At 44.0% G+C, this 14,378-nt stretch overlaps 1 protein-coding gene across 3 annotated transcripts in view; it reads right to left on the bottom strand.

The window, feature by feature from the left end:
* tmtc2b (transmembrane O-mannosyltransferase targeting cadherins 2b) overlaps window positions 1-14,069 on the bottom strand; it is an 89,582-nt gene extending 75,513 nt beyond the window's left edge. For all 3 annotated transcript variants that reach the window (XM_069705286.1, XM_069705288.1, XM_069705289.1), the window contains exon 1: window positions 13,590-14,069. In XM_069705286.1, the coding sequence (XP_069561387.1) occupies window positions 13,590-13,672 (83 nt within the window). In that variant the 5' untranslated portion in view covers window positions 13,673-14,069. The remainder of the gene's footprint in view (window positions 1-13,589) is intronic.
* Window positions 14,070-14,378: the final 309 nt, after the last annotated feature.

Raw genomic sequence — 14,378 nt, 5'->3', positions numbered from 1 at the left:
TGATTTGCATGTTTTTTGTACAGAAGAAATAATTAAGTTTTCCTGTACCTTGCATAAAACAGCACTAACCGCCAACTGCAAACAAGTAGCGAGTTTTTTTTATTTTTTATTAAAGACTAGTACGCACTCTACACTGCTTCGTCTGCTCTGAAAAGTCTATTGGAGTATTGGAAAATCTATGCCAAATAAACAATATTAGTGCCTTTAAAGGGCTCATATTTTATAAAGTCCAATTTCCATTTCTTTTTTGATTGTAAAGCAGATTGGGAGGTATAAAAATACTGTAAAAGTGTCAAAACTCAGTCTACAGTGAAATACACATAGCCTGTATTCAGTAGCAGTCCTGTTTGGAATTCTGTAAGTTTGTGATGTCACAAATTAACACTCATGCTATGCTTCTGCCCTCAGCACGGCCCAATGTCCAACCGTTTATGTGGAATAAAACACCAAACAGTCATTCCGTCACAAAGCAAGCAAGTTACAAGACTGAAAGAAACCTGTGATTGGCCTGGGCATTTGTCACTCAGAAAAGAGTCAGCCAATCAGAGGAGCGGGTCACTGATATCAATTTGTCTTAAAGGAACAGACACAAAACAGCCTGTTCTTGGTAGTGCTGCAGAAAGTAGCTGAAGAGAGATTGTTTTTGGTATTTAAGTTGCAAAACCAAAATAATATATTCTTATGGATATGAAGACTGCAAATAAAATACTGCAGTAATGTAAAATATGGGATCTATAAAACTTTAGTTTAAAAAAAATGCAATAGTACAAGATAGCTAATTTGTCTGCAGTCCAGAGCAGCTTGAACACATGTTTCTGAAACGGTTCTTTCATTCCCTCAGAGAAGTCTGATTTTCTGATTTCCAAATACCCCTAATTTTCTGCTGTCAAGTCGTTATAGCAAATTAAAAGCCCATTGAGCAGGCAAACATGCCGGCGTGTGTCCTGCCAACTCATCTGTTCACAGTGACAACAGGTATTCATCATTCATCCGCATGGTTTAAAGCCAAACGCCTCCAGCACTACTGTGAGATACACAGTAATCTCTTACATAAATCTGAACTTTAATTGTTGGACACTTGTAATAGATCACACACACACACACACACACACAAAAAATGTAGATTTAACTTCCACATGCTCCTAAATCTCCATACTGACTCTCGCCATGAAATAAACGTTTGGGCCATTTTGAAAGCATAACCTAACCAGAAGTATTTTACATAATAACTGTATTCTGATGTGACACTGCACACAATAAACATAGTCGTTCATGTGCGGAGTTTCACTTCATTGAATGAATGAAAGAGCAGAAAGAAAATGAATGAAATCCTTATCCACCTAATCAGGGCCAGCCATTCTGTGTGCTCACAGCCAAACTATGGTGCATTATTCTTTCGCTAGAAATCAATAACCTCTGAATGAGTTGCCGGTTGTAGATGCTGCAGCTCCCGAGGAGAATGACAATAAGAGCTTCAGGACATGCTGTTGAGGGGGTGACATAATACGAGCGCCAATCAAGCTCTATCCTCTTCAAACGAGGCTGTGCCTCGAGGGAGCAAAACGAGCCCACATGGAAGGTACCTGAGGCCTGCCTGCTTTACTTCAGCTGTCATGAGGACGAGTCCCCAGCCCCATCAATCATGTGGAGTGATGGGCGCACTGCATTAGCAAATGTTTGGGAGTAGAACTAAATGAGCAGCGGAGGCAGGGAGAGCGCTTTATAAGACATTTAATCTCGTGTTTAGTGCTGATAATGTATTTTTCTTTACACCAGAGAAGGAAGTCTGCCAGCAGTGTAAGATAATTTCGCGTCTTCCTACACAGAAATCAACTCGCCTCCAGAAGTTTCTTGATATAACTGTCACTTTCCTCAAGGCGTAATTTGTCTTTTTCCAAGATAATGGAGCTTGTTTCTAAAACATAAAACATTAAACTGCACCATGAGGCTAAAAGACTTGCTAAGGTTAGCATTTTCCTGGCAGGAAGAGAGAAGGTTTGAGGTTTCCGAGTGAGAGTTTGTTTGAATAGACATGTCTGGGGGGTTCGGGTCTTCATCTGGGACCCCGGCAATGACTCAGGCAAATGAAAACAAAACTCGCAAGCCAGCGGTGCTGAGGATGGATTTCCCTTAAACTGCTTCCTAATTAAAACAGCCGCTGATGTTTCTACCATGTGGCGGCGAGAAATGCGTCTGCCGTAAATGCTGGACACGCTCGGAGGAGTCACTTGGGGGATCTGGTGTGGTTTAAGTTTTGGACCCTCTTAACATCTCATCAGGTGAATGTTTTAAGGCCCGATGCAGCTGGAGTTCATCGTCAGGACAGCGCGCGCTGCACATCTCCAGGCCTCCACAGACACACTTAAACAATTAGGAATCAGACTTCCATCTGATGCTACACTATTCTGCAACGGTATCTTTCTTAGCAGTTTTGCTCGTTTCTTTTTCATAGAGTCATTCTCTCTCTCAGATTAGAAGTTTATTTTTCTTGAGAGCACATTTATGAAATCTCATTGGCAGCTGAAAGCGCCTCTCTCCAAATCCTCAAACCTCAGCAGCTGGTGAAAAAAAAGCATTCGTGAACACTTTCTCCCAACCTAAACTTCCTTCTCTGACCAAAAATAAACTGAGGCCAATTGTGTGTATCCATCTCCTGATGAAGAGGAAGACCTCACTTGGCGGGAGAGTCACACATGTAAAAGGTCAAAGAGGAGGAGAAACACGGCGGCCGCAGACACTGAGGGTCAGTGCTCAGCCAAAATAAACCACTGAAATCAACCCTGTAAACAATCACGATCGCATCAATCAGTCACCGGTTTGATTTTATTCATGATGACAGAGCGGGAGGAAGCGCGAGCGAGAGAGACAGAGAGCGAACGGCAGAGTTGGCTCTGTGTGTGAAATACAATACAACACAAGCTGTTCCCCATCTGGAGAGATGTCACACTCATCTGCCTCACCAAGCCATGACAAGCTACATTAGAAGCAGTCACTTTACACCAATCTTAATTGGATCTGGTAATGCCACATACACAGCTCTGAACGCAAAACGTATACGGGCCCATATTCTGTCATTGATGCAAAATTCAATCATTTATTTACGACACGTCTGAATGCTCTGCAGGTGTAGCTGCTGAGCAAAAGTATGAAGAGAAGCAGTAGCAAAAAGCCAGAACCAACAGAAGGAACTGAGCCTACATATATATCTGGTTTCATTCTTTCATATCCCACACAACCATTTAGTGAAAAGCCCCCTAAGGCTGAGATTACAGCTCTGGATTGGATTCAACTCTTGCCCTCTCCCAGTGTAGCTATTTGATGAAAGGCTTGGCAAGGGTCACGTCCAAGTGTGGTGTTTTTCGGGGTTTTTTCATTTTTTAAATTTACTTAAATGAAACTATACGAGAACCTGGACCAGACTGGTCGTCTGGTTGTAAATAACCTGTGGTGTCCCAGAGGGTGGCACACTGCAGGCTGTTGTGCTTTGCACGCATTTTGCAGCGCACTAAAACCACGCGCTGCGTTCCCAGAGCTCAACAGTATCATTTAGAGGCAGCTTGTGAAAAGATGTACTTCCTCCATTGCTGTGGTCTGGTAAGAGGTAGGAAGTGAGGGAGGAGAGGGGGAGGAGGAGACTCTTACAGCTGGGACTGTTCAGGTCCACAAGAATTCAGTCTTCAACTTGCTCTGTCAGCTTGTCTGTCCACACATATAGAAAAAGTGTCCAACATTGCACAAATGACCAGTCCCTTCCAATTTTCTTCCACTCATCTGACGTGTACAGTGATGTTTCCTCTCTACAGATACCTCATCTCAAAGACAGAGAGCGCACAGCATCATAACAAAGGCCACAAGGGGCAAATCTTCATTTGCGTCCCAGTGTTATAGGCCTAAAGGGAGCAGCAGTGGCTGGACTGGCCAGACCACAGGCCCTACTGTGCTGCATCTGACTCACTTACCACACTTAGGGAACACCAGATACTGTAATCATATGTGAAAACCACTTAAACCACAACAGTAACACAAGTCAGAGGATGTCTAAGACAAGCTTCCTTTACGGAGTGAACCTGGACCTGACAAGAGACGGAAACCATACTGAAACCGTGTCATGCCAAAATGACATATTCACTTGTTGTCACGGGTGGCTTGCTGATACAGTGCTGCGAGTCTCCCCTGGCATCAACAGCAGCATTTGCCCAGTTGTCCTGGGCAACAAGAATTAGGCCACTGTCAGACATTTCATTGAGTTAAAAACAGTGTTAAAAAGGTCCTCTGTTTTTCTCAGAGGAGAATCTTCCACATAGTGCTGCTTCTGTTGCACTTTAATGCCACAATAAGCTCTCGGCAGCAGTAAGATCAACAAATAAATGAAAATGAAAAAGAAGCAGCATTTCACACTGATTTTAAGATCTAATGGGGTAGAAAGTTGGGTAGAATAGTAACAGAGCACTGCAGCAGTCCACCACACATATACATATATATAAAAATAGAAAAAATACAAACTATTCTGTCATCTTGGGCAGATGACTGATTTCCAGTCAGAAAATGCAAGTGCACTGATTGATACATGAACTTTCCAGGGATACAACTGAACCACCCACAATTAACCAATTAACCTGACATGCTGTTAAGCATCTGTGAGCTCACGAACTGTGAATCCTCTGATTTCCTTCCTGTCCTGTTCCCACTTGAAAATGGAGCACGAACCAGAGCCACGCACGACCGTAATGAGTTTGCCCAATTGGTTCTGACAGGTTTGGGCCGCAATGCTGCTCTGTTCAAACAGTGAACACTGAGGTCTTGCTGCTTTGTCCCTCATAAACAACAGGGCAACACAACCAGGGATTAATTCCCCTCTATTTGGCGACAAATGGCCTCCTTCACTGTGTCCGGGGAGAACAGAGGGACCACACAAACCCTTCTTTTTTACAATGGACAAAGGCGCTGCCTCCGAACCGGCCAACTTGTGTCATAACCTTATCGAAATGAGCCAGTGCTCCTCGACGGAGAATAATACCGCCACGATGGAGAAGCAATGCGAAAAGGGGCCTTCTCCTCTTCCTCACTGAAAAGGGCAAACTATAGCATCGCTGTTGGATATGGGGGACAGGGAAGTTTTTGTTTCTAATGGCTTGGGGTTCTCTGCCTACATGTCGTGCTCCCTCTCATCCACAGTGCTGTTAATCCCATTAATATGAAGAGGGCCAAGAGCCTGAGAGTGGCCACGGCTTAAGAGCCATCAGCCAGCATTAGCCCTGGAAATCCAAACCCTTGTCTAGACCCATTAACAACTTAGCCCAACAGAGTCAAATCATTTGAAAACCCATGTCTAATGATGGCAGCATAACCTATAGCCACCCATCGGTGATCCCATTTAAAACACTGCTTTTAGAGCATGCATCACGTTCTTTGATTGTAAATCTGACCGATCTTCTATTGTTGGTCACACAGCCCGTTTGATCGATGATCTACGTATTCCTTGGCAGCTTCAATGCCTTTCTCACATCATTGAATAGTTGCGTTGAATGTCTGCCACACAAAACTGACCACGTGAAGGATTTACTCGTTGGATGACTCAGGCTGGTATTACACACCACTCCCATTTAAGGCAGTTATTATCATTGCGCGTGTGTTTCCGACTGTCTGCAATATACTGTCTGTGTGCGTGCTGCTTTAACCACATGATGTATTAGGAGAGATAATCTGCTGGCTTTTAATTAAATAGCCAGGCAAGAAGCAATGAGGATACTCAAAGAGGACTATAAGGTTACCCATCGTGTGCAGCGCAGCAGAGAAAATCTCTAGTGCCTCAATCCACCACCAGGCAGAAAACCCGACAGCTACATATGGCCCACTTCTCATCCCACTGCATACCAGTCAGGTGATTACAAAGCATCAGAGCCTGATTAATGCAGCTTTAAAGTAGCTTGATCTGGCCTGGCGAGAGCACAGTAAAGGCTTCCAGGAAATGGTGGGCATGGCAACTGCTCATGATCAGCTTTCAATCCCACAGCAAAAACCAGCGGTCTGCCGCTGCGGCGTATCACGAACGACAATCAGCTGAAGTGATTCGGCGCTCCTCACACTGCCTCGCATGTTCAGTACCACCCAACAGCAGATAGCACCGGTTGATCTGCTGCACATCAGCGATTGCGGGTAGTTAAGACGCATGTATGTATCGTGTTTCTCCAAAGTCTAGACACCATCTGGGCCCAGAGGTTATGGGTGTCCAGTAGCGTAGAAGAAGCATGTTCCCCTGTGTAAAATGTCACTCAGGATTACTGTGATTAAGTGAAAAACTGTGGCTTAGTGGCGCTATCATGCTCAGCATTATAACCTGCTACTGTTCACTCACTAATCAGGTCTGGGCACAAAACGATGTTAAAAGTAAATACCAGCTTTGTGGGTGGTTATGCTGTTGACTGTGTTAAGTGATTCCCCCTTGTGTCCCTTGCTTTCTCTCTCTCTTCAGGTGTTTCTGATCTGTGATGAGTGGATGGCTACACCCACTTAGCCTATTTAAGGGAGGTTGGCAGAGAGGAGGAATTCTGTTTGTCTCCTAGATGGGGCAACACTGTGAGTTTCTGCCTTCATTTGTGGGTTTCTTTCTTTTGGGAGTGGAGGTTTGGTTGTCTGGTTTTTGGGTTTGTTAGTTTAGTTTATCTGTCTTGGTTAGTTTAGGGGGGAAGCAACTGTGGTTCCGACAGCCAATTGCGTGGCTGGCCCAGACTACTCGTTCTTTGTTCTTTCTTTGGACAGCCTTCAAGAGTCTCATAGCTTTGGTTAAGTTTTGATTTTGTTTTGAAATAAAATGACTTGTGCCTTCCTCATCTTCAAGTATGGAGATCTCTTTAGATGTTGGTGGTCACAAGTTTGAGCCAAATGTTTTGTTGCTGCTGAAACAAATGGCTTAACAGCTGGGGAAATCAAAGATCAATATGGTTTCATAGCATGCACAAACATCTCAGATTACACAGTTAAAAAGCACGACTGGGAGCCAGAGTCTGTCTGAGGCTGAAGTCGAAACACAACGCTTTAAGCTAAGTGCTAATGTCAGCATGACGTCATGCTCACGGGGACAACAAAAAAAAACATTTAGAAGTTGAATCACCTTATTTTAGTGTGTTAGCATGTTTACATTTGCCACTAGCTCCATAATTGATGATTAAGATAATTGAAAGTTTGTCAGTTTTGCAGAAATTTTAACTTTGACTTGATAATGAAAAGTGAGGATTTATCCTCTAGGGATATTCAATAGCCAAAGCAAACCTTTGCATTTAATTGTAAAGATATTTGTCTCTTTAACCAAGATATGACATTTGGTGGCACAAAGTCAGCAGTGTTCCTCCTCTGAGTACCTGATTTATATTTCAGATGGTGAAATTCAGCAGATTTGTCTTTTTATTGCAATCTTAAGATATTTAACATTTTCGTATCCCAACCTCTGCTTACATTAAACCCATATACATGCATAGTGGCAGTTACATTGACTTGGCTGATTTACAGAAAGTCCTGCAAGGTCTTGTGGAGGAAAAATAACTGTAATGTCAACTGTTTTTAATGTGGGGGGTGGGGGGATCCAAACCCTCTTTGAATTGCAAAAGCAGTGAGATGTGCTGGACAAAGAGTTGGACAAAGAAAGACTTTAACCCAACGTGGCCTTACCCATCAATACTTCGATCACACAGTGGAAGCTTCTCTCACAGCAGTCCAAAGAAGCTAATTTAACTGTTTTGACAATCTCTGAGAAATCTGGTGACCCAGAAAGGGAAGGTAGGGAAAAGGAAGTCCCTGGTTAGGCAACAGGGGTGCAGTGTTCTTCTGCAATGTGTGTGTTTCCACACTTTTTACATGTTAGGGAAGTGCACCAATAAAACACTTTCTCAGGTTTAATCTCTATTGCACATTTTCCAAATATTCAGGTATTTCAGATTTTTTTCCTTTCTGCCCTCACCACAGGGAACACAGCACATAGGCCAACATCTTTTTAAATGAACTTCAGGAGGTACAACTCGGTAACCAAGATACAGTGCAACGTAGTCTAATTCCCTGCCTGATGACGGGGAGGGAGAGAAAGAGAGGCATCGTATCTAGTCAGCTGTTTCCTATTAACCTAAATGTGAACTCACTCCATCCAAGCCTCCGATGCTTCAAGTAATTCTGCGGGGTTTTGTTGGTGAGGGCGGAAACACACAAACACATCAGAGCCCCTCATTAATGGTTATTTTTGGAAACAAATACATTTCTGCCAGGCTGGCTTATCTTGCAATTGTGTGAAAATAACATCTAGTCTAGCCTTGGCTATCTGTTGAAAAACAGTTAGTAAAGTGGAGGTCTGTGGTTAAAACTGAGCTTATCTTTCTGGCTGGTGGAGCTTAAATCTTAAATCTTAACTCTTTTGCTCTTGTCTTTGTGATACTTTGGCATCTTCAGAATAAAATGAGAAAGAACTTGGAATGAAGATTACTATAAACTTTTCACTTTCAAAAGGAGGCACCCTGGCAGCTACTATGCCTGAAATGTGAACAGTCTTCAAACTGGCTAATGTGTATAATCTGTAAATTATGCTAAGAAATCAAAAACACCTTCTTTCCCTCATCTGAGAAAATCTATTGGCGAAACTGTGCCTCCAACATCTCCTTCTTCTCCTGCCAGCAGATTGTACTCACTTGTAGTCTGAAGGAGGAAATGCAGGAACAAAGGTTATTCCTGTTGACAACCGATTCATCACACATTGAAAAAAAAAAACCTCAGTGGTGTGTTTTCAATTCTTTTGTATTTTTAATTTGGCATTTAATTGAAACCTGTAACAACTGATGTGCTGTTTTTTTTTTTTTTTTTTTTTTACCACACGGGAGCCGTTGACACAAATTGTGAACACTTGATTAAAGTGTTGCCACTGTCTATTTACACATCAAACAAATATAGAATAACATTGGAATTCATCTGAAGATGTGTTGGGGTTTTTTTTTGGCCACCTGACAAATGTAGCGTATTAGTTTCATGTTTTGCTCTCGAACAGTGTGAATTTAGCAGCTAGGTGCTCCGCTACCTTGCAGCTAACTTTGTTTAACTCCCATTTGGTGTTGGGAAAGTAGCAAAAAGATCATTTTATCCATAAACGCTATCGGAGCAGTGAGAATAAACTAAAAGAGTTAAGTTGTCGGCCATAAAACTAAAACGGACTTGAAAAATAGGGCAAAGGTCTCTAAGTCAGAGGGAAACCGAGTTGAGTGATAATTCTTTGGGTCATTTTAGCCTTTCAAAATATTGATTACAGCCACTTTGAAAACTAAGATTGAGTGCATGTTATTTGGCCATCTTCACTGACTCTAATATACACTTCCCAATGTCTGTGTCATTGTGTACTTTGATGTCTCCATCCTGGCGACTACCGGCAAACACAACATCCTCCGTTTGAATCCACTTCAAACGTTCCCCTTCAAACTGGTGAAGGGAGAAAAACCCTCAACTTCTTCCCAAACGGGACCATCTGGAGGCACTGGATGATGGGAGCTGGAGGCCCGAAAGGCTTTGGGGGGTGCAAGAGGGGAAGGCAGACGGAGAAAGAAAAAGAAAGCGAGAGAGAGACATCCGAGCAGCTACATCTACAAAACCATGTCGTGAGTCCCTCTCTGCAGGCAGGACGGTAATTACAGGGCGCAGACACAGAAATCCTGACTGGGGAAAAAAAGTGGGGATACTCAGACTGCTGGGTTGCCGCCCTTGGGCCCTCAACATAACCGCAACGCTAACCAGCCAATCATCCAGTATAGGCTCCGAGAGTAGGGTTCCAGATCACTGCACTGACACGCGGTGCCAACGAAGAGAAAGCCATGGGTACAGACAAGTCCACGTCAGGCCAGGTAGGACCCGCACTGGTTTCCACATCACACGGACCACACAGCCTCCAGTAATACAGGCCATATGAAAACTAGTATTCAACTTTAAGACACAGAAGGGACACTTAAGGCTGCCGTTGCCGAGATTTTAAAGAAGTAGAGGGTCTACTTTTCGTTTGTGCGTCTTTTAACTCACAAAAAAAACTAAAAACATGCAAACACACAATTAAGGCAAGGATACTGAATCAAATCCAGCAAAAAAAAACACCAGAAGTAAATAAGTAAAGTCTTTTTTTCCATTACAACGCTAGCACGATCATTAAACAAAATGAGTCACCACCCAAAGCGCTGTGTAGCTGAGCTGCCTCCACGGATCGAAACCTCCCATCTCCCCGCATCAGCAAGAAGTGTTTCGGTTCTTCCCTCGATCCCGACTCCTCTAATGAAAGCTTTGAGGGCGCGGAGCAGCCCGGTGACTCGCCTTTACCAACTGTCTGAGCGTTATAAATCACTGGCCATGCCCAGGGAGGCTGCATCCTTCAGCGTGACCCGCAAACCTTCACACATCCTCACACAGGCAAATCGTACGACGGCTAGAGGAATGAGGTGGGCGCAGTTCATCACATCCGTCAGGCTCCCGTCAGCAAACGACAGTCCATGAAGCCAGCGTGCATGGGCTGAGGTGAAACATACCTTGAAAACGGTTCCCCGTTTTCGGCTGTAAAGACGAAAGAAAAAAACGGCTTCCTTTTTGGCCTCACCTCAGTTAACCTGCGTCTGAACTGCTTTTTCACATCGGGAAAAATTAAGTTTCGCCACCTGCAATCAAGCCAATAGTTACATTACACGTTTCCTGTGTGCGGGTTTACAGCAAGCCGCAGAATATTGCACCGTTATTTCTCCTCTGACATTTAACTGAGCTCTCCCATTCCTTCACTCGGCCCTGACTGTGGAATACAGCAGCGGAGATATGAACTACATGACGTACGAGTCCCATTTTCCAGCGCAGGTGTCAAAGCCATGTATGTGCTAATGATGAGTGTGTCCGGGGGGAGGGAGAGGAAAAGCCCCCTCGGGGCGATTTGGCACTGCGGAACAGGTCACTCTTCCAGGCTGTCATTTTTATCGAGGGAGGGTCCGCGACTCGCTGCAGGGGTCAGAGAATTTCCTTGCATTTTTTTTCTTCTTTTTTTTTTTCTAGAGCCCGGAAGATAAAACTTCAATAACATGTGAAAAGTGCGCCTTTGCCTTTAATTGTGACCCTTATACGGCATAATATTTCCTCAAATTAATGTTTAACCACTGGCATGATAAGAAGCATGTGATCGCAAAGGCACACAGTGCTCTGGGCAGTTTTTTTTTTTTTTTTACACTCCCTTTACCATGACAAAAATAAAGCAACTCATCATTAAGTATTCCGCTGCCACACCAAGAGAACCAGCCGATCGATCGCAAGTCCTCAGGTGCCTTCTTTATGCCAGCTTTGCAGCCTCAAGCCATTTTACACACACACACCGCAATCTTGGGTTTTAACTTTAAATCACTAGTTGAGTTAAGTCTGTGCATTAGTTTCACCGCCTGCAGCGAAGGGGAAACACCATCTGTCTTTTCAGAGAGGAATCAATGATGCACAGTCACAAAATATCCATATTCATTTCCTCCTCAACTATTAATCATAAACATTCGACGGAGGGCAGAGTTTCTGGTTGTTGTTTTTTTACCGAAATGCACACTAAATAAGCCATCAGCTTATTCTTGCTGCTTATTTTGGATAATTCTGATGTCCTTTTAGTTTGTTGAAAAACATTTGCTGAATGATCCATAAATTACTGTCAGATTCACAGTTAAAATCAAACCAGTCTACGGGCTGCAGGGTGTTGGCTGATGGTGGGCTCGTCGTTTGATTTATCGCCATCACACATGCAGCAGCTTCGTTACCATCACACAGTTAAATCAGCTTCTTTCTTTTTTTTTTTTTTTTTTACAGCCTTCGCAATTGTTAAATGTGTCCAGGACTGTTTTACTGAACAACATGATATATCTCTGTTGCACCCACCCTTCCTCTATCTCCCTCCCTGCGTGGAGCCCAAGGGGACAGGAGACGGATGCTAATTGCACGTCTGAACACATGGTGTTAAAAACAGATAACGCTGGATGACAGATAGCCTGCAATGAAAAAAACATGTCAGGGACAGAGTACGTCAGAGAAAATCCTTGGCTGGGACTGGCGGATTCTGGCATTTATCTGCTTCATAAGAAGCCTGCAATAACTTGGACCCAAACTCGTGTGATAATAAATAACATTATATCATCATGTCCTTACAGGATAATCAGGGGCAGGCTTTCTGTCTTACAATAAAACTTAGGGACTCGAGGCTATCCACCGGCCGCACAGCAGCCCACTCTGCTGCTGCAGCGGCAGCGGCGGCGACGGCAGCCTCTCACCTCTCCACAGTGCAGCCACTCCCTGACAGGTTTATGGACACGGACCACCATCCGTCTTGCACAGAAGTGCCTGAAATCACCTGACCTAAGCACAGTGCGAAATGCATAGCAACACAACCATATAGGAAAAGTATCAGACTTTCAGCAAAGAGGGCCTCGGGGAACGAGCAGAGCAGGAAGCGTTCTATATACAGAGCAGTGAGCGGAGTTGTACAGGAAATACACCACTAGTTGAAGTGTGGAGTGTTAATGTACTGTTTGTTCACTGAGCTGTGTCCTCTGGGTGTGTTTTAAGAAACGCACCACACCTGCCATATACGCACAGACTGCTGGTACCAAGCATGAATAAAAGACTACGAAGTGTACAATAGTCTGATGTATGTCATCTACGAATAGTGGCTCATTACTAATCGGCCTCTGTTAACGATGATATAGTTATGGCAGGGAAGAAAAGTGCCCGATGCCTCTGACCTACATCAGGGCGTGGATAGCGAATGAAGAGCTTTAGGCATTGACAACCATTCAGCCATCAAATATCAAAAGGCCAGCTGTGAGTAATGCATTACTACATTTCAGAGGCTGAACCCAATGCGCTGGTGGTTTTCTAGCAGATAAGGGTGACAACTTTACCTATTTTTTTTTTTAAGGTTTATTAATAATAAAATGCTTTGCTCAAAGTTTCAGTCGGCTCCACATTTTGTATACAAATTTGGAGCCGCTGCAGAGCAACGAGATACACTTCTCCTCCAGAGCTCAATTAATTCCTCAGCACAACTCAGGACTTTGAGCAAGTCCAGACTCTGGAGACTGCAACGCTTTGTACTGAAGCATGCCGGGCACGCTGCTTATTGAGCTAGAGACTTCACCTACGGAAAACAAAAAAGAGATCCCGTAAGACGCAGTACAAGAATACTTTCACAGAAACTATTTTTCCAGACAGTTGCATAATTATTATTATCCTTGGAAGTCACGGAGAAAGCCTGCTGCAGGAGTGAGACATGCGACTGATTTTCAGAACAGATCACCTCAGCAGCTCTTCCAAGTAATTCACCCCATTGATACCTGGTACCTTCCTGCAGGCACGCACCGCTTGTTGTGATAATGAAAACGCTCAGCTGTGATGCTGATGCAAAGAAACACCGCTCACTCAAGAGTTACCAACATAACGAGGAAAGGCTCATTGTTTGCTCTGCTGCTGTGCAGAACGGAGTTGATGGGATTGAAGTGTTAGTGGACACAGTGACGTTGGTAACACGGTCTGGCGTGTCATTCATTCATGCATTCATTCATTTACTCAAGTACCTGTCATCGTAGCAGAAATCGGCGCCCAGAGTGTTGACATACAGGACCAGAGCCACGGCGCCGCACAGCAATTCTGCAAACATTTCTGTCTCGCACGCACGCGGGGGGGGGGAAAAACAAAAACAAAAAAAACAAAAAACAAAACAAAAACAGAAACAAAAACAGACAAAGATGCCACGCGAGACAAGAGAGGAAGCGAATCCCGGTCTCTAGCCCCTCTCAGTCCCCGTCTTTGTCAGGATGTCTCTGCGAAAACAAGTCCACTCTCCCCCCCATCATCATCATCATCATCATCATCATCCTCGCTGAAGTGCATAAAGTGGATAATCCATCGGTGGCTTTCTTTCTAACCCATGTTGGGTGTGAGCCCGACAGCTTCTTATCCTGCTGGGAGTTGGGCAGAAAATAAAAGACGAGCAGCGTTCAGTGAGTCTGTGACAGCATACCGCACGCCTCCTCGACACGCAGGAGGATCACAGCTCCGATGCTCAGCGGACGCTGCTGGATAAACGTCGTGATTGAGACGGAGGTCAAGCCGACCGCCGTGAAATATTCGACATCCGCTTGGGATTTCAAAATAAAACTTCCTGGCGCAAATTGCATGTTTTCAGAGAAACTGGGTGTGCAAAAGATTGAAAAAGAAAATGGGAAATGTTTTATGTTATAAAATACAAAGTCGGTGATATGCTTACTAAGACGCAGGCAACAAAAAAAATAAGGTGTCATCCTATTCAATACCTGACCTCCATTACTTTTAGCTGAACAAAATACTACCAATCCCGCCCCACA

This window comes from Brachyistius frenatus, unplaced genomic scaffold (genome assembly GCF_029030835.1).
Source record: "Brachyistius frenatus isolate BFR_SWC_R1_liver_20210118 unplaced genomic scaffold, ASM2903083v1 Contig_55, whole genome shotgun sequence".
Lineage (NCBI taxonomy): Eukaryota > Metazoa > Chordata > Actinopteri > Embiotocidae > Brachyistius > Brachyistius frenatus.
The sequence above is the reverse complement of the archived record's forward strand: the minus strand, read 5'-3'. Positions and strand labels throughout refer to the sequence as shown.